Source organism: Hypanus sabinus, chromosome 28 (assembly GCF_030144855.1).
Source record: "Hypanus sabinus isolate sHypSab1 chromosome 28, sHypSab1.hap1, whole genome shotgun sequence".
Taxonomy (NCBI): domain Eukaryota; kingdom Metazoa; phylum Chordata; class Chondrichthyes; order Myliobatiformes; family Dasyatidae; genus Hypanus; species Hypanus sabinus.
In genome coordinates, this window is record NC_082733.1 from 25,740,129 (window position 1) to 25,760,873 (window position 20,745).

At 42.2% G+C, this 20,745-nt stretch overlaps 1 protein-coding gene and 1 long non-coding RNA gene across 5 annotated transcripts in view; one reads left to right on the top strand and one right to left on the bottom strand.

Annotated features, from left to right (window-relative positions):
- LOC132382507 (uncharacterized) overlaps positions 1 to 12,981 on the bottom strand; it is a 36,982-nt gene extending 24,001 nt beyond the window's left edge. Inside the window, exons 1-2 of the long non-coding RNA XR_009508365.1 lie at positions 12,255 to 12,981; positions 871 to 972 (exon numbers count right to left, since the gene is read on the bottom strand). This is a non-coding gene — a long non-coding RNA (uncharacterized LOC132382507). The remainder of the gene's footprint in view (positions 1 to 870; positions 973 to 12,254) is intronic.
- Positions 1 to 20,745, top strand: part of myo5aa (myosin VAa) — a 245,195-nt gene that overhangs the window by 166,639 nt on the left and 57,811 nt on the right. For all 4 annotated transcript variants that reach the window (XM_059952769.1, XM_059952770.1, XM_059952771.1 and 1 more), the window contains exons 14-21: positions 727 to 810; positions 4,079 to 4,228; positions 6,276 to 6,373; positions 10,280 to 10,366; positions 10,535 to 10,643; positions 15,154 to 15,365; positions 16,593 to 16,749; positions 19,498 to 19,737. In XM_059952769.1, the coding sequence (XP_059808752.1) occupies positions 727 to 810; positions 4,079 to 4,228; positions 6,276 to 6,373; positions 10,280 to 10,366; positions 10,535 to 10,643; positions 15,154 to 15,365; positions 16,593 to 16,749; positions 19,498 to 19,737 (1,137 nt within the window). The remainder of the gene's footprint in view (positions 1 to 726; positions 811 to 4,078; positions 4,229 to 6,275; positions 6,374 to 10,279; positions 10,367 to 10,534; positions 10,644 to 15,153; positions 15,366 to 16,592; positions 16,750 to 19,497; positions 19,738 to 20,745) is intronic.

Below are 20,745 nucleotides of genomic sequence, written 5' to 3' on the forward strand. Positions count from 1 at the left end.
TTGACTTAGCATCCACAACCATTTGTGGCAATGAACTCCACAGAGATTCCCCAACCTCTCCTCATCTCTGTTCTAAAAGGGAAATCCTTGTATTCTGAGGCTGCACCCCTGGTTGTAGACTACCCCACTATAGGAAACATCCTCCTCGTGTCCATTCACCGAGCACATGCCCAGATCTTTCGAACGTTCTTCATGCGCATCTCAAAGATGTTCTGGTTGGTAAATTACGTTCCTCAACCCCTCCCCGCCCCCCGCAGTGTAGGTAAGCAACAAAAAATTCCAAAAGAAATAGGGCAAATGACAGCGTGAGGTACACAGAAGAGTGGAGGAGAATGCTGTCTGGAAGAGGCATAGACCCGCTGGTGTGGCTGGCCTCTACTGTCATCGTAAATGTCCGAAAGGGCTCCTTCAGCATTTCCCTCCCAAAATCTGCGATGATAAAACCTTTTTGAAGCCATTCCTTGACATTCTGCTCAGTGACCTTGCAGGGAGCAGCTAAGGGGTACTGACTGGTGACATCGGTGCGATTAAACAGAGTGAACACTGCCTGATGTTCTGTTATATAACAGCCTTGCCATATCTCAGCTCCGTAACTTTTCTGATGTCAAACCTTCTGTTTAAATTTAGTTTGCTCGAGAAGCCTCACGTCCGCCAATTTTAAACTGTTCTATAAACTCCCTGTACCTTGTGTTCTTCCTGATGTTACGCATTGCTGGTCTTTGACAGGTCGAGTACCAGTGCGAAGGATTTTTGGAAAAGAACAAAGACACAGTGTACGAAGAGCAGATTTCAGTGCTGAAGGCCAGTAAGGTGAGTGCAGAGGATATTCTGAGTGACCCTCAATCAGGTCTGAAACGCAGACTGATTTACCTGGGATGTGCTTTTGCAGAAAGATGTCACATTGTGCGTTATGTAACACACACACACAGCCTGTCATAAAACTGCCTCGCCTCAGGCCACCACAGGGGAATCCTAGAATAAAAATCAGAATCACATATTTAGATTTTATCTCTGTGCCGTCGAACCATGCAAGCTTAACATTATTGCAAAGTAAGTGTCAGCAAAATAACAGTTTCTAAGGGTTTCTTTTTAAACAATACTGGAAATTTGAAAGCAAAGTGCTGCAGCTGCTGGAAAACTGAAATAAAAACGAGGAATGTTTAGCTGTCCAGGTAGTGCTAACAGACAGAGAAGTTGGAAGTTCGAAAGCAAAATGCTGCAGCGCTGAAAATCTGAAATAAAATTTGGGTCTGTTCAGCTATCCGGGCAACGCCTGTAGGAATTCAGAAGCCAAAAGCTGCAATGCTGGAAATCTAAAATAAATTCTGTAGAGTTCCATCTAGTCAGATAGCGCCTGTGGGGAGTAAACCGTTTAAGTTTCATGTCGCTGATAAACCTGCGAATCCCTGTTTCAAATTGATGGAATAAAATTTCATTGGGGTGGTAAATCCAAGAGTGGGTGAGTTGCGCAGTGATATAATGTCGCAGTACAGCTAGTCGCCAAGTGAACAACGGCAGATTTATGATTGCTCTGTGGCGCCCCCTGCAGGAAATAAACCCAAGGATGAAGACAGGGTTTGTCCCTGATATCCAATACCTACCAACAAGTGATATTAATGTTGAGTATAAGCTGCCCTAGGTGGTGAACACCTGACTTATAGACTCCTATACATTCAGTACTGTGCAAAAGACTCAGGCACGCTAGCTCCTATAAACGACAACTAGTTTCCTCCCTCCCTCCACTTGTCATAACTGTTTTTAACAGTCTTGTGTGCTTTGGGTGCATTCATTACAATAGTGTGGAGCTATGACGACATATAAAATAACTTGTATGCTTTCAGACATAAGGACAAAATTGACTTGTGAAAGTTCGTAAAGCAGTTCATTACGTGGGGACAGCCTGTACTTCATCTTGATATCTTGGGGGGTGGGGGAATGGACGTATTTCAGCAAATAGAAGGCGAGAACGTGGAAAGAAATCATGGATAGTTAGACAGTAGTTGCCATTTTGTCTTGTTAAATGTTCTAATTTTTTTCCTTCCTTCTTAATGCACACGGATGTTTATTCTTCAGAAGGTAAAAATCTTTCAACTCTCCATTAGTCTGCAATATTCCCAGATCTAACAGCAACAATACTTACTGCACAGCGGAGCATGTACTTCAGTCTGCGTTAAATATCAGTGGCAGAGCAGGCTGACCAACCTATTCTGGCTCCAGTGCCTTGTGTTCTTATAAACGCATTTATTTTGTTGGATAACAATAACTTGCTGCACTCTGGGACTTTACCCTGCATGATATTTTGCCATGTGCTGTATGTATTTAGTGAGTTGTCATCAAGTTTGATTGTTCAAGGCATTAATTTTCCACTAACACAGCTAGTTCCAGGTGGATTAGAGGCAGATGCGGTTGTGGTAGGGATCTCTATATCACAACAGTGCGAGTGGATGATGCAGCTTGCGTAGCTCCTCTCCTCCTGGGTTAAACACTGATTCAAGTGGTACTTCTGTGGTTAAAAAGTAACATCGGAACTCTGTAGCTGGGGAAATGGGTTTTCTTTTTATTGTCTTGCTCCGCCTGTTGAAGTTTCAACAGAAAATTAGTCAACCTCATCAAATCATCAGCCAGACCCACTCATCAAATGTTAATTGACCCAGTGGTGTACGTGAACGTAGAAGAAGTGAATGGCCTACTGATACTCAGAAAAGGCACGCCAGATTTCAGAGTCAGTCCACAAAGCACTGGCTCTGCTTCTAAGTTGAAAGTATTTTACCACTATGTGCATTTATGAAATGATCTGTCTTGTCTCTCCTGGGCTGGTGTTGGATTGAATCACTTTACTTGTTAGCTCCTTGGAGACACTGACGTGCTTCTCTTCTCAAAATGATCAGTGGATATGGTGTCTGTGTAGGAAAGTGCGCCTGAGGTAAGGGAACAGCCTTGACCTTGTGGAATGGCGGAGGAGGCACCTCATCTTCCCAGACCTCACCCAAGGGAAGTCAGGCCACATAGAATGGCCGTCTTCTGCTTCTAACGTCTTGTACTCTTAATGTCGCCCTCCCTTTCTTTCTGCATGATGTGCCTTGTTGGGGATTGAGGATTCAATTCAACAGACATTTAAAACATCTTAATGATGTGTTTTTAAACATTTTAATGATTTTGTTTTTAAAATGTTGATTTTTAATTAGTTTTTCTGTCTTTAATGTTAAATAGTTTGTTTTTAGATTTTGTGAATGCCAGTGACGTTCAGAGGCAGCAGTAGCTTTCTGGGAGATGTGGCAGATGATTCCGCCTAGGAGCATGGTTTAACCATCTGTCAGAGGACCTTGCCGATTAGGAGTTTGCTTCAGGGGCTGGGCTGCTGTGTTAGTGTTTTCTGCGTTTGTCATGAAGGATGTTACTAACCAACAGCATTTATGGTTGGGTATCGTCCATAAAACATGGGAGCAGAATAAGGCCTTTTGGCCCATTGAGGCTGCTTAGGCCATTTTTCATTATGGCTGATTTATTACCCTCTCAACCCCATTCTTCTGCCTTCTCCCTGTAACCTTTGACACCTTTACTAATCAAGAACCCATTAACCACTTTAAATATGCTTAATGACTTGGCCTTCGCAGCTGTCTGTGTCAATGAATTCCATGGATTCACCACCCTTTGGGTAAAGAAATTCCTCCTCATCTCTGTTCTAAAGGGACAGCCTTAAATTCTGAGCCTGTACCCTCTGGTCCTAGGTTCCCCCGCTATAGGAAACATCCTCTTCACAGCCACCATCTATGCCATTCAGTATTCCATCAGTTTTAATGAGATCCTCCATTATTCATCTAAACAGAAGGACGTCCACTCAGAGAATGCTATAAGCAAACACAGTGTAGGATTGGCAAGGGCAGGCAGTTTGCTGGCCACTGAGGTGGACTAGCAGAGCAATGGCAGCCTATGGGCCTTGGGTTGAAGACCTCAGATTAGAGTTAATGGCATTCACAAACTTGACTGGATTAAGACCTCCCAGCACTGAGGTTTGGATGGTGAACTGAAACTAATCCTGTTGTTAACATTGTTGTCGTTGCAATTTAAACAAAACCAGTTAAGTCTGCTTGCTGAGCTGTTCCAAGAAGAGAAGCAGGTCAGCAGCCCAACTGAGGGACGGCCTCCAGTTGCCAGGGCAACTGTGAAATCCGCCAAGCCGAGAGCACTGCAGCCAAGCAAAGAGCACAAGAAATCAGTGGGGCACCAGGTGAGTCCAGAGCAGCTTCCGAGGGCAACAGTCTGGGGTCGCTGTTTTCTGTTTTGCTGCTGAAGCACGGTGTGGAAATGATCTTTGCAGGACTAGAAATTCATAGGCCTTCCCGTAATAATGGAAGGCATCAGTGGCAGATCTTGTATTTGAGTTCAAAAGATTAAGAGATTAGTTTTGTTTGTCGCATGTATGTCGTAAAATGCGGTGAAGTGCGTCATTTGTGTCAACGACCAGCGCTGTCTGAGGATCCGCAAGCGTTGCCATGCTTTCAATACCAACGTAACAACTTAGAAACCCTAAACCGTACGTCTCTGGGATGTGGGAGGGAACACATGTACAAACCCTTTACAGACAGTGGCGGGAATTAAACCCTGATCGTTGACGCTGTGATAACATTGTGCTAACCGCTACACTACAGTGCGACCCCATGCAAAAACACCAAACTCTTCTCAGAGAATGTTTCCACAAACTTGTAGGTTTGCAACAAAAACGCAAACAAGGCATCCCTTCACAAAGAGGAACCTGGCATCCTTTCCTGGTGTGATCAGTTTCCCTCAGCTGACACTTAGCTCCCTTCTGGCCACTGAGATGACTCGTCTGCTTGATAGTTTTAATGAGGGTCCAGTAATTTCAGGGGTACTGTAAGTAATGCCAGTTTCTCTAGATACATGCAATTATAAAGTATAGAAACAGGCCCTTTGGCCCAAATGTGGTTCATACCAACCAAGATTCAAAATTTAATGTCGGAGAAATGTATACAATATACATCCTGAAATTCTGTTCCTCTGCAAACGTCCACAAAAACAGAGGGGTGCCCCAAAGAATGAATGACAGTTAAATGTTAGAACCCCAAAGTCCCCCCTCCCACGCATAAACGACAGCAAAGCAATGGCCCTCCCTCCCCCACCAGCAAAAAAGCATCTGCATCCTCGACTGAGCACTCAAGCGTGCAGCAAAGCTTCAGTAAAGACACAGGCTTGCAGTACCTCATAGACTACTCATTCACCCGGTAATTCCACATATCATAGGCTCTCTCTCTCTCTCTCTCTCCCTAATAAGGGAAAAAAGAGGTGTCCCTATTTCCCATCTAAGCTTGACCCATTTGCTAATGTTTGGCCAATTATCCCTCTCCAAACCTATTATATCCATGCACCTGTCCAAGTTCCTTTTAAATGTTGTTAACTGTACTTGCCTCAACAACTTTCTCTAGCAATTCAGTCAGAAGAAGTTTCCCTCAGGTTCCTAATAAACCTTTTCCCTTAAAACTAAGCTCCCTAATTCTCGATTACCCATCCCTGAGGATAAAGACCTTGTACACTTATGGACATTTAAACTGTTCAGCTGACAGGGTCTGACTCGGAATGTGTTACTAGATAAAGAGACTAGGTGTCACAAATATGAAAGAATCTACAGATGCTGGAAATTCAGAGCAACACACATAAAATGCTGGAGAAACTCAGCAGGCCAGGCAGCATCTATGGAAAAGAGTAAACAGATAATGTCTTGGGCCGAGACCCTTCTTGAATCCCAAGCAAGGATCTCGGCCCGAAACTTCGACTGTTTACTCTTTTCCATACATGCGGTCTGGCCTGCTGAGTTCCTCCAGCATTTTGTGTGTGTTGCAAAGAAATTAGTTAGCTGGTTGCTAGTTGAGTTACGCATCTGCTACTTGACTATTAACCAAGACCAGCTCTTAACTACCTTAGCAGTGACCAGGGAAAGATACCGAGTTATTGTAAAATGGAAGATGTGGCCTTGCCTCATAAGCTGCCTGATCCTTCTCACGATCTGGGTCACACCAAGTGATCCCGGCCTTGACCATTTATACGGAACAAATTTTGAAACCCTTTTCTGCGTTCTTGATTCCAGAAGTTTTCTTCTGAAGTCATTTGGGAAAATAGTAGAGGAGTGCTGAAAATGGCAACAGTCAACCTCTGTATGACACAGGCGGACAATTCTGATCTTTTTTGGGGAAAGAGAAGGGTTTAAAGTTTTGTGCCAAAAAGCTGATGCGTTACAGTTAATTTTTCCTTCACCTCTGCAGTTCCGGAACTCCCTTCACCTTCTGATGGAGACCCTCAATGCTACGACTCCTCACTACGTGCGTTGCATTAAGCCCAATGATGACAAGTTTGCTTTCACGTAAGCTGACTATGCCTTCAGTCTCGATTTATTAAACTGTGTCATTGCCTTCTGAGTGATTGTCAGACTGAGTCTATAGAATGCTGCAAATGCTATAATTTTATAAGCCTGATAATAGAGCTGCCTTTGTGTTGTGCTAATGTTGGAAGTTGTGTATACCAGTCCCAAATAATTTTTTTTGCCAATGAAACAATATCTTCAGTGTTCAGAATTAGAACGATGATACCATATTCCTCACAGACTCTTGAAATCTCCGCACTCGGGGACTGTTAGTTTATACATTACAATAAATAACTTTAATTGTAGTTAAAACTGTGAGGCATTTTGGTGTTGGAAGGTGGGAATTTTGTTTTAGCAGGAATAGATATGATGAGCTGAATAGCTGCCTTACACATCACGATTTTTCTGTTGATCAGTTACTTTGGCTCTGTTTCCGACCAGCGTTCCATCTCCGTTGTTGTGCGAGGGGATTGAGCAGGAAGCTGACTGTCCCTGCGAAGAGGAGGGATGCTTTGGTTCCGATTGCTGCCAGTCGCAGTGTGCTTACGAACGCAAGGGGCAATTCTTTACACTGAATATTTATGGAGTTAAATGTCCCGTCACGTTTACCTATCCATTTGTAGACGAGCAGCAGTAAAATTGGTCCCAGAGCTGTGCGAATGGGTCAACTGATCGCATGACCAAGTAGTGGTCCTGTTCCTCACCCACGGTTTGAGCATTAGTTTAGTGCAGAAAGACAAGGTCAAGTGTTCCTTGATGATTGACCTGCAGTGTTGGATTTCCAGAGGCACTGGCTGAATCCCCTGCCAGTCTGCGGTCGTGGGCAAGGTGATCCCGCATACAAGTACCAAATAACTCGTGACCATGGCTCACATTAGAAAGTGTGGCTGTGTTCCAAGGAGTGCTTGCATCTGATGTGCTGCCAAGTCACCGGCACTAAAAGTTACTGTTTCTTTTAATGTTTACAACCTGCCATATGAATCCCACAGTCTCCTTGACCTTGGGGTCACAGTGCTATTGGTACAGCCTCTTATTTCAAAGGCACTTCATTCAGCTGGTTTGCTAATTCAGTATTTTGGCAATAAATTTCTACTTTGCTCGTAACTTAATTCAAAATGTTGGATTTTTATTGATGCAACAATGACCGAATTACCAATCTGTATTCTTCACCCAACGTAAGTGGGAAGGAGAAGGAGTGAGGTCTGATAAGGTTTATTTGGTACAGTCAATCACGTCTGTTGTTCCTACTGCAAAGGCAAAATAGGAAGCCCAGTGACTGTACATCATCACCCGCTGACCGTGAGCTGCTGTTTAATGTTCCAGACCGCTCCCACACCAGAGACAAAGCAGAAGTCTGTGTGGGAGGGGTCTCTAGCTCTGTGACTCATTTCAAGTAATGAAGATTCTTGTGCGTGCGTGCGCGCGCACAATGCTTCATTAGTAAGAATCATGAACTGGATTAGGCTGATCCTGTGCTGCCGTCATCTCATTTCCAGCTGAGTGGGGGCACAAAGTATACAAAATTGAGAGGTATAGATAGGGTAGAAGCATCGCCCCCCTCCATGTCCAAGACCAGAATGCGCAGGTATCAGGTGAGGAGAGACAGGTTTAAGAAGAATTTTCCCCCTGCCCAGAGGGAGCTTGGAATCATGGTAGAGGTAGGAGCCCTCGCAATTAAATGAAGAATCTGGATTAAGCACTTGAAATGCGAAGGCATAGATGCCTACAGACCAGGTGCTGGTGAATGAGATTAATGCCGATAACAACCAGCATCTACCACTCAACTAGTCTGTGTAGATGTGGGCCAAAGGGCCTGTTTTTGTGCTGTAGGAGTCTTGAATCATAACCCAATCTCATCTGAATTTTCCTGGCCCATCGCCCTTTTCCTGATCTATCCTTTGATTCCCTTGATATCCAGAAACTTGGTCATCTTGACTTTGAATCGAGCCTAGTTCTCCAGAGTGGAGAATACCAAAGATGAAATGTCTCTGTATCTCAGTCGTACAGTCTACCCTTGGTTCTGGAGTTCTCGGTCAAGGAGTTGCTTCATCCTTGCTTCAGCGCTGTTGGGCCCTGTAAGAACATTGTTTTTGAATGAGATCATCGCTAAGTTCTATAAACTCAAGAAAATTGACTATGTTTCCATTGGAGACCATTTTGACAAATTGTGAGAGCCACATTAATTTCTAAATTAATACAGTGTATATTACTGAATAATGATATCATTCTACAAAGTTTGCCTTGTAACTAAAACAAAAGGTTCTGGTACTATCAGTATACCTTTTATGAAAAATAGCAAGACCTCAATTTTCCCTTGCTAGTGTTGTTCTTTCTCCGTTCCAACAAAAGTTCTTATAAAGTTCTTATACTCCCATTTTGTTGTTGTTTTTTTTTTGGCCAGTCTATCCATTTGCTTTCCTTTTTCAATTTCTTAGTTCTTTACAGAGCGCTCCACCCAGGTCATGCTCTCAGGGTGGTAGCTGCCATCAGGAGGGAGGTACAGGAGCCTCAGGACCCGCACCACCAGGTTCAGGAACAGTTACTATCCTTCAACTATGATGCTCTTGAACCACAGGGCATTAACTTCACTCATCTTCACTCACTCCATCATTAAACTGTTCCCACAGTATATAGACTCACTTTCAAGGATTCTTCAACACGTCCTTGATATTTATGGATTACTTATTATTATTTTGCTTTGTCTTCCTCTTTGAGTTCGGAAAAGCTTCCAATCCTCAGATCTACTGCTGTATCTTACAACTGGTACAGTTCGATGAAGAATTTCATTTGTATTCTGCCCATTGATTGGTTTCCCTACGAAAGAGTAAGAAAGGTCCTGAAAGGTAGAAATCTGTTTTCGGTAGCTTGAACAAGTCACATAAGAGCAGCCGCACATTGTGTTTTGCCTTTTTGAAGTCTGGTTCCTTGTAAATTGTGTATCTTGGAATTTCTGAAAAGGAGTAGTGGTCACTTACTGTTTTATCATCCGCATTTCGTGTTCCTGACCAAACTTTCATTTCTACGAGAAAACATCCAAGCAATCAGCATATCAGTGGAACATGTTTTGATCTTTACTTCTGGATACAGTTAGCCAATTTAACAACACCTTTATGAGTTCACTGGGGATTATACATTAAAAATTGACATCAATATTATTAGATATTGGACGACTGCTGGCATGAATTGAGCCTGAGCTGAGTGCATTTAACTATACTGGTTGTGAGACTTGATGTGAAACTGCAGATTGATAGCTGTGATGAACGTGACCATGACTGGGACAAAACAGATCTCATCTGTTTTTGCTAACAAGAAAAGCAACGCTGAGCTAGGATTAGCCATGATTTAATTGAAAATGGTCAAATAGGCCGAATGGCCTACATCTCCCCTTCAGAACTAAATACGTTAGCTCGCTAGTCTTTTTCCAGCTCTGAAATTGGGTTACAATCAGACTGTGAATTGTCCATCTTGCTTTTCCTCAGTTGATCATAAAATGGGAGCAGAGAGGTGGAAGAGCTCACTGTGGATTCTGACTGTGAAGTATATTTAGCCTTGCACTGCGGCATGCTTTTCAATGGACTTGGTCCTTGTAGTAAAAAAATTTCAACTGCCTCTGGGTTAAGTCTAAAAATTTATTTAATTTTTCAATAAATTTCTCGATATTAAACTGTTGGAGGAATTTGGGGTTAGTTCAGGAAAATTGCACTGAGCTAGACCATTAACCATGACTTAATTGTAAGTAGTCAAGCAGACAATGGTCCACTATCCTCCTTCAATATTCCATGTATCTATTAACTGTCAGTCTCTAAAGTTTGAATTCCTTTTGTTTTGAGCCTCTTTTGGATGGCACATCTGCCAATATTGAGGAGGGATGTCCAAAATGAACTTGTCCTAAATTTCTCTCTGCAGGTTTGATCCAAAACGTGCCGTGCAACAGCTTCGTGCCTGTGGTGTGCTGGAAACCATCAGGATAAGTGCCGCAGGTTTCCCGTCGAGGTAACGTTACTCGTCCAGGAGACATCCAGCACCTCAGCCGCTCTCAATCCAGCTTTGCTTTATCATTTCATGTCAGAACTTCTTCACATTTTCCATTTGATACAATTTTGTTGCAAACATGAACCTGAAAATCTACTTGGTTTATGGAGGGGTTTTTTGGTGTTTCAGATGGACGTATCAAGAATTCTTCAATCGTTATCGTGTCCTGATGAAGCAAAAGGATGTTCTCAGTGACAAAAAATTGACATGCAAAAATGTCCTGGAGAAGTTAATAAAGGTGATCCCTTGAATTATATAAACTGAATTCATGCTCTCCTAAAAAGCTCAAAGTAGGTTTAATGTTTTAATTGGTATATCAGTCCATGAACATTTCTTGGTTATTCTTTTATTTTTGCACTATTTATTTATTTCTGTAATTTATAGATTTTTATATCTTTGCACTTTCCTGCATATGCAGTTTATACAGCAGTAAATTTCACATCATATTTTAGTGGCAATAAATCTGAATCTGGTACTGGCCAGTATTGGCCAGTGATCAGGATTAAAAGCTCTGTCTGTTTCTGTATGAATCCTGAGCTTTCAGTTCCCATGTGGAAAGGTTAGTTGGCTTTTCCCTCTCCTCACTTTAGCTTCAGTGCATTGATCTGTGCTGGTGGCCCGATCGATCCCTCTGTAACTTTTCAGGGTATGTAGTTTTATTGTGTGATCGGCGCTGTTAAAACCCATCTGTAATATGTTATGCCGCCAACATCAAGAAGTCTCCAAAGATTAAGAAAATAAATTAATCACAGTTCAGAGAAAGATACAGCTGCTGTGAAGTTTTCCTCACCCCACCATAATCAGTAACCTTCAGCATATCCAAAAGTGTACTGTGCATGATATAGCCTGTTGTAGTTACTGCTTCCCTTCTCCCTTGCTGGTAGTCATCAATCCTCCACTGCCTAAAACTCTGATAATCTGCTATCCAACCATTCTGAAATTCTGACGGTTTGACATCCTGCTCACCAAACTCTGTTTATATGGTCCATTTAGAATAGAGTAGAACTTTATCGTCATTGTTCAAGACAACAAGATTATGGCGCTACTTCAGTCGGTACAGAACAGATATTTACGATGCATGTGGTATGACTTAATTTTTTTAAAACCACATATTTACTTGCAGCAAGTGACTTCCATAGTCCATGGCACTCAAAGGCCATTGGCAAGCCGGGGTGCAGCATTATTCAGTTGCACAACAACCCTTGGGAAGAAACAGTTTTTCAGTCTTACTGGGGCTTTTCCGGCCACTGGGGCTTCAGCTCCCACGTTCTCTCCCTGCACACTGAGACCTCGATTCCCATGCTCTCTCTACAGTGACAGTGATTCCGTTTCCCATGTTTTCTATAAACTTAGCAGTTTCACAAAGAGTTTTAAATAACGCAATTTAACATCTAACACATTTAAATTAGTAATGTATTGAAACATTAGTATTTAAATGACATTTGGTAGTCTGCACAATGTGCTAATTCAGCACTATCAAAATCCTGAGGGCATTCTAACGTGGAAGTTTTACTGTTAAAAGTCCAAATTAAAATTCATATTTTGCCTTTAGAACTTGGTCTCTACTTCCTTCATCCAAATGCAGCCCATTTCCTCAGATTATGAGACCATTCCTCTGGTATCTTGTGTGTATGGTCCACTAGCGCTGGCTGGGCATTCAGCTTTGTAAAGTCTTGTGTTCGCATTGTGAATGCCTCTAACTCCACCTGCCAAGTTCAAGCTTATTGTTGTCACAGGCGTACATACATATAGCATAAATCCCATGAAACTTAACTTTTTATCAGAAGCAGCACAGAACATTGCAAAATGAGGGCAAACATTTGTTAACGGAAACTTAAAACTAACATACCTTCTATATCCCTAAGTACCAAGTAAACGTAACAACACTCATGCAAGATTGAACGAGAACAAAAAGATTCCGTCTGAGGTAGTGTGAAGTTCTTTTAAAAAAGTTTTTTAACGCCTTGTTACACTTTGCTGAATACTGGCAGCTTTAGCTGCATTCTTCGGCATCTTTCGTCGTTTAATTTTTCTGCCTCAAAATTTGCTGCTGTTTCTTTCAACAGTGAGCATGTCATGTAAAACTTTTGACGGAATCAGCTGTTATGGGTACGTGAAGGCGTTCCCACCAGCCAGCAATGGGGATGGTTGAATTAATGACAGGATTGTGGAGATAGCCCTTTTAGTGCTGAATGCAGGATGAAGGAGGTTCTGGCTGGAGTGGTAGCCAGATGTTTTTTTTTGCAGGGCACTTTAAGAGATCAGTGATGAGCATTTAAAAACCTGGCCAGTAATCAATGAGGACGTTATTACAAATCCTTAGATACTAAATAAACATCAACTGTAGTCTTGAGGTTCCACTTGGTGCATTTGTAAATCCAGTCTCAGCTGTCGACACTGTTATTGTAACATGGAAAGTTTTAAATATTTTAAGCATTTGCAAAAAGCATTGTCTAATCAAAATTCCCAGCAATAGTCCCTCACACTGCTTTTTATTGCTGACATTGAGGTGCATTAGTGAAAACTAAGAGCCTGACTCTTACCAGACTAAATACACAAAGCGGCAGAGGTTAGGTGAACTGAGTTGGGGCTTTAAAGTCTTCAATCACTAATTCCTGGAAATGAAGCTTCTGTTTATAACCTAAATGATCAGACTGTGTCAAAGTTTATAACTGGTCTTCACCTGACATACTATATGGTGTGAGGATAATCTGTAGGTCATTTTAGTCCCAATGTATTGACAAGGTTTGCCACTGATTTCTGTATTATGTGTAAAATCTCTGCCTGGTTACACTGGTTACATTCACAATGAGTTTGAGAACAAGTGAGGGCTGGAAAGAATCTTCAGATTTTGAGTAAATCTTCTGCAGTGAGTTACTGCTGCTCCGAGAAGGTGGGGATTATCCCCTATAACGAGCAGCTAAAGGTGATCCCTTCTGTCCATTTAAAGCCCCTGACTGCCGTTACATTCTTGGCAGCGTGTGAAACAAAGTGGTTAACTATGTATGGACAGCTTCTCTCTTTGAGCCAGCGAAAGCTTTTTTAGATAGCAAAAATTTCGAGTGTCATTCCTACTTGCTGTAACATGATTTTACCACGTAACTAGATCATGTTCTCTAGTGTTAACATTTTAAAATGTTTAAAGATACAGCACAGTAACAGGCACTTCTGGCCGAACTGCGGCATCCAGTTACCCTGATGTGATCAAGTAACCTACTAACCCACAAGTCTTTGGTCATGTGAGGAAGCAGAACATCTGGAGGAAAACCACACGGTCACAGAGAGAGCGCACAAGCTTCTTCCAGGCAGCTGTGGAACTGAATCCCAATTGCTGGCACCACAGTAAAGAAAATAATGGCACCTGATATTCCAAGGTGGTCTCCCATCCAAGTACTAACCAGACCTGAGCCTGCTTAGATTCCGAGATCAGATGAGATTGGGTGTTTTCAGTGCTGTATAAATTTGGAAGCAATCCAGTTCAGGATTCTTAATATTAGTGAATGCCATGTTATGTAAGTCATTAGTGAAGGGAACTGTAAAGTTTGGCATTAACAAGATGTTAAATAATTACTTTTATTACCAAGGTATTTTCCACAGCTACAGAAGGTTGTGTGGTTAGATGCTGACCTTGCGAGTGGTGTCGATAGGTCAGTGACGGTGTAACCCTTCCTCCAATGGAAAATATCTTCAACCTTTAGCCTCAAATGATCGCGTTTACCACCTAAGCACTCGCTGGCCGATAGCGTAGTGGTATCTGCGATGGATTTCGAGGCGAGTGGTCCTGCGTGGGGATCCAGCTGGGTCCTTGCACACTTTCCATCTGCACTGCGACGGAATATCGAGCTGTCAACTCAGCCTCGTAAAAAAAAACAAAACAAAAAATGCTAAGGAAACGGCAAGGTGCCGCCCGATGCACCACAAAGTGTGGAAAAGAGCAACAACCACCTAAGTATAATCATAATGCGAAGGTGGTGCGTTTGTAATAATCATTTAATTTGTTAAAATATGCACAGTTAAACTTTTATCTCTGTTTATGAATTCCCTGGGAATGAATATTTCTTTAAGAGAAGAGCTTGTTATCTATTAGCTGGATTTAAAATAGAAGTATTTGATCATGTGTTGGCACGTGGCCAAGTGGTTAAGGTGTTGGGCTAGTGATCTGAAAGTCATTAGTTTGAGCCTCAGCTAAGGCAGCGTGGTGTGTCCTTGAGCAAGGCACTTAACCACACATTGCTCTGTGACAACACCAGTGCCAAGCTATATTGACCCTTGCCCTTCCCTTGGACAACATCGGTGGCGTGGAGAGGGGAGACTTGCAGCATGGGCAACTGCCGGTCTCCCATACAACCCTGCCCAGGCCTGCACCCTGGAAACCTTCCAAGGTGAAAATCCATGGTCTCTTGAGACTAACGGATGCCTATTTTAGATCATGCTCTCGGTATTTTGACTGAATATAGGGTTAGTGATCAATGAGCCAGGAAATGAAAGTGTTTAAACCCAAAATCTTTTCAGGTGATTGTTTTTTGGTTTAAATCAAGAGCAGACAATGTATTGAGCAAGAGCTCAATCTTGTTAAATCTTACTCTGCTAAAATAATTAAGTCAATTAATTAAGGTCAGTTATGACAGAATATAGTTGGTCAGATAGGAAATTGTCACATAACGTGGTTAATTTGCTTCTGGCTTTTTATGTGGTTGAAGACATTCCCGTCTCTAACGCACTGTTCTAATTTAATATTCTTCATTTAGGACCAGGACAAGTATCAGTTTGGTAAAACAAAGATTTTCTTTCGCGCCGGGCAAGTGGCCTACCTGGAGAAGCTTCGAGCAGACAAACTCCGCGTCGCCTGTATCAGGATCCAGAAGACAATTCGGAGCTGGCTGCAGCGGAAGAAGTACCTGCGCATGCGATCGGCGGCAATTACAATCCAGAGATATGTGCGGGGCTACCAGGCCAGATGGTATGATACCTCTCAAATCAACGAGCTCCCCTTTGCTATGAGCCCACAAAGGCAGCACCTTCGAGGGGGATGGCAGTGTTGGTTCAGCCTCACCAGGGAAGCTGTCAGCCCTGTCACCGGGGTTGAATCAGTCCTCGCTGTGTGGTATAGGAACCAAGGAGGACAGTCATTTCAACATCACCTCATGTAGATCTAAATGGAAGAAGAGTGAATCATTGAGAAATTGGTAGATAGAAACCTTGCCACAATGGGAAAGGTGCTCTTGTTACTTTGGATCTCAAAACTTGTTCTTTTTTCCAGATGACTAATTTGTTGCTCTGACTAGCTGACACTAAAGTTGGTGGTAGGGTAATGCACGTATAATACATAATTAATTTCAGTTTTTAAAGTCATGAATATTTCAACTTTTTATCCTTTGCCAATGTAGATGAATCTTTCTCCAATGAATATTTCATTAAAAGCTGTGTTTAATGGATAGTATGTCGATCAGATGATAAAAGGTATTATATTCTATATTCCCTTTCACAGCCTCAAGATGTTGATTCAATGAGATGAAGTGTTTGGAACGTTTTACTTCCAGGGAGTCAGAGCAAGCCTTGGCGTAGTACATTCTAGTGATCTAATGGGCTTTGAAGCTTTTATTGAGTGCAGTATAGCATTAGTGTGTACCAACTTGCGGAACTAGTGGGTTGTTTAGATATCCGTGCGGCATGGCCCATTGTTCACAGTTTCCTTTCCCCTATCTTTGTCTTAACCTGCCATTTAAATAGAAAATCTGTAAAGCGTCTCTCTTTTTCACCCGCCCTGAGTTTAACAAATTTGAACTGACTTGGTTATCGTTGTGATATAGAGTACTCACTCCTTCTGTGTCCGTGCCGTTGCTCAAGTGATGATATTGGTTGTATTGAGAGCTGATATTGACCTTGGCACAGGGTAAGCCAGAATATTACGGGTTCTGGCATATGTCAGTCGCTACTAAGAAGGCACTGCACGATGGCAGATACTATTTTCAGTGGATGAATTAAACAAAGGGCCAAACTGTGTCTCAAATTGAAATTAAAAGCCTTCTTATTCTTGTTAAGCAAGAGCAGGAGAATTCACACTTGGCATCCTGGACACCTGTTGTCCGTCTACGCCGCGAAGCCTTTAAGCTAAATCTGTCTCATCAGGCTTGTATCTTGCTTCTCTCAAGCTCTCAATAACTGTAACCATTTTATTATATTCCAGCTATGCTGAGTTCCTCCGCAGGACCCGGGCTGCCGTCCTCATCCAAAAATACCAGCGCATGTTCGCGACTCGGCAGAAGTTCCTGCGTATCCGGTCGGCCACCATTATTATCCAGTCCTTTGTGCGAGGCTTCCGGGGAAGGCGCCGATTTATGGCTGTGAGTACCTCTCTGATAATTTATTTAATCGCTGTTATTGCAAATGCTCTTTATGGTTCTGAATGAAATCGATGAGAAGCAGAAAGCAATGAAGATATATTTACAACGTGCTGTTATGACACTATGTCACAGTTATGTCAGAGGAAACTGCTGTTAAATAGACTTATCCCACTGTTTTGTGTTCTTTCTGTATATAACATAAATTTCATTCAGCAGTATCATCTCGTGATTGGAATGAAATATATCTTCCACTTTGTGAACTGATAGAGTTACTTCCAAAGACTCTGCAATCATTTTTCCCTGTATTATTTTTTTTTTATTTGCACTATTTGTCTACTTCTGCACATTGGCTGTTGGTCCGTCTTTGTTTATGTGGAATTTATTTTTTAATCAATTCTATTGTATTTCTTTATTTTCCTGTAAACGCCTGCAAGAAAATGAATCTCAAGGTTGTGTGCAGTGACAGATAAATACAGTACTTTGATAACTTACTTTGACATCAAGCAAGGTGACATGAGGAGAAAATCTCCCACAGCTCTGCCTGATGATATACATTGACCCTAAAGCTCAAGAACAACCTCCAAACTGAGGTGATATTTCTGTGTGGCCCATGGATAAGATGGCCAAGTAGCACCATGTCTACAAATGCCCAATCTAGTCCATGGAAAAGGTGCTTTTATCCCAGAAATGTTAAATGTGAATTCTAAAGGCTAGTGCCTAGCTTGGTACATTCTTGAGTTTAAACTGCCAAACCTCCCTTGATTTCATCGCTTTGATTGGCTCTTCGAATTTGGTTTGGGACACGATTAAAACACATTCAGAGTTTACCTTAACAAGGGGAGAAATTAGCATAAAATGAGCCTTGCGATTTTTCAATGTAAAGAAAACTCATGATTTGTGCTGAGTAAATTTGAAGAGGAGACCTTTCCTGTAGGCAGTGTCCAGTAAGTAGAAGTTAACTGCCAACAGAAGACGCATAATTTCTAACTACAGTACACAACAATATTGGAATACTGCTAAATGAATACATTAAACCAAATACATAAGTTAAAAGGCACCAAATTGCCTCTCAATCTCTTTAAATACTGGATAACTTACTTGGACTCAAAGTTATTGGAAATACTGCACTTGTGGATTCCTTCCAAACTCCAGCGAGTCTATTGAGTCATTGCCCTGGCTCTTTTGCTCCTGATGTAAATTGGACAATTATCTTTGAAATCATCTAATACCTCAAAGTATTAAAACACATTTTATTAAAGTAATGATAACTATGTTATAGGATTTTTATTTTGTTTTAAGTTATTTTTCCAGCAACCCTATCAATAGGTTTTAAATCAACATCACAAGAAAGACATCACCTTCTTGCTTTCCAAATTTGATCAGAAAGCAAGAAAGTGCAGAGGCTGCCTGACCTGCTGAGTATTTCATTTCTGGAATTATTTTTTTTCAAGTCAGCTTTATTTGTCACTTGTACAGCAAAATTTCAGAATGTGCTGTGAAGTACTTTGTGTGAATGACTAACACAGTCTGAGGATGTGTTAGGTGTACTTCTGGCACCAGCAGAGCATGACCCACAACTCACTGACCCTGACCCTGACCCCAATTCTGTGGCGTGTGGGGTGTAAACCAGATCTCCTGGAGGAAATCCCCCAGGTCACAGCGGGAATGTACAAACCTGTTACAGACAGGTGGTGGGAATTGAGCCCTAATCGTTGGCACTGTGAAGTTTTGCACTATGTTACTCTGCTGCCCCTTCTTCTACTCCGTCAACTTTGCTGTTTAATAGAACATAGAAAACCGACAGCACAACACAGGCCCTTCGGTCCACAAAGTTGTGCTGAACATGTCCCTACCTTAGAAATTACTAGACTTACCCATAGCCCTCTACTATTCTATGCTCCACTTACCTATCCAAAAGTCTCTTAAATCCTATCGTATCCACCTCCACCACCATTGCAGGCAGCCCATTCCGTGTGTTTGAACTGCATAAAATTGGTGGCTAAACTGCATTTTGTAATTAATTCATGAGACTTAAAAAGCATTTGTGGAAGTGGTTGGCTAAATCCTTTTCACACTATCATCTGTGTGGCCGGTGTAAAGTTTTACCTATAGTTCCATGTATCATAGAACACAGAGCAGTACAGCAAGGTATGGGTCCTTAGACCCATGATGTTATGCTGGTCTACTCCACAATCAGTCTAGCCTTTCACTTGCCATAACCATACCTCAGTATCATGTATCAGTCTCATTCCATGAACTTGCCAGCCTCTGTTTAAAAACATACATCTACCATCATCTCTCAGCTTTTCTCCACTCACATTATTATTACCATTATTAGCCATCACCACCCTGAAAAAAGGCTGTCCACTCCATCTATCCTCTTATCGTCTGACACACCTCTATCAAGTTACTTCTTGTTCTCCTTCACTCCAAAGATGAAAGCCCCAACTTGCTCATCCTTTCCTCGTCAGACATGCTCTCCAATCCAGACGGCATCCTGGTAAATCATCTCTGCGCCCTCCCTAAAGTTTCCACATCCTTCCTATAATGAAGCAGCCAGAGCTGAACACAGTTTTCCTGGTGTGATCTAACCGGAGTGTTTTGGAGCTGCAGTGTTACCCTACAGCTTGTGAACTCAGCCCCACCGCTAATGAAAGCCAACACCGCACACACCTTCATAGTCACCTTATTAGCTTGCGCGGCAACTTTGAAAAGGTGTCCCTATAAACCAATTCCTTTTCCAAACAGCTTCTCCGGGAACAAAAGGCCATCATTCTCCAGAAGCATCTGCGGGGCTGGATGGCAAGGCGCAAGTATCACAGGACGCAGCACGCCATCGTCTACCTGCAGTGTTGTTATCGCCGCATGATGGCAAAGCGCGAGCTTAAGAAGTTGAAGATTGAAGCTCGCTCTGTGGAACACTACAAGACCCTCAACATTGGCATGGAGAACAAGATTGTGCAACTACAGTGTAAAGTCAATGACCAGGTATGGCTGTAGTGCATTCAGTGTACAAATGCAGTCCGTTTCTCCAACAGACTAGCAATTATTTAATTGTTCATTTCACTGCTGGATGGTTTAAAATTGTCCATATTATGATGTAGCAGTTCAGTAGGAGCACTCATGAGCGGCTGAGAATTAAGGATTAGTTTTATTAGTCACGTACAGTCAATGGCCAACACAGTCGGAGGATGTACCGGAGGCAGTTTGCAAGTGTCGTAAGTGTCACACCAACAAGCGTGGCCACAAGTTACTAACCCTAACCCACAAGTCTTTGAGATGTGGGAGAAAACTGGCGAAACCCAGCAGTCATGAGGAGAATGTACAAACTCCTTACAGACAGCGGCAGGAATTGACCCCCATCGCTGACGCTGTAAAGTGTTTCGCAAATCGTTATACTACATACTCGAGAGTTGAGCATTCTCACTTGGCCTCTACTAGGCAGTAATGTACATGCTTACTTTATACTTCTCCCAAATTATCCTGAGTAATTGCCTTGCTCACCTACAGGAGCAGGCTCGACTCTCACTCTGGTCATCAACGCTGTTAACACTGGCCCTTGTTGAAAGTGCACTTATCTGACAACTTTGGCTACTTTTATTCTCCTCACTCTGATTCCTTTGTAGGGACGGGGCTGCCATAACAGGAGTGAAAGAAAATTAATATGTTTTTAAAAAACTACAGCTGTTGGAAATCTAATATACAAAACGTAAGTTGCTTGACACACTGAGCAGGTCAAGCAGCATCTGTGGGAAGTGAAGCTGAGTTAAAAATTCAGAAGGAGGGTCTTTGACCAGAAACGTTAACTTTGCTTCTCTCTCCACAGACGATTCCTGATCTATTGAACAATTCCTGCATTTTCTGCTTTTATTGAAAAATGGAAGTGATCTGTATACACTTGTGAGCAGTAGACCATGCTAGATAATACTTGTATATAATGTCCTCCCTAAAGACCTTCTTGGGGAAAGAAAGAAAAACTAGTATGTACTTCTTCTC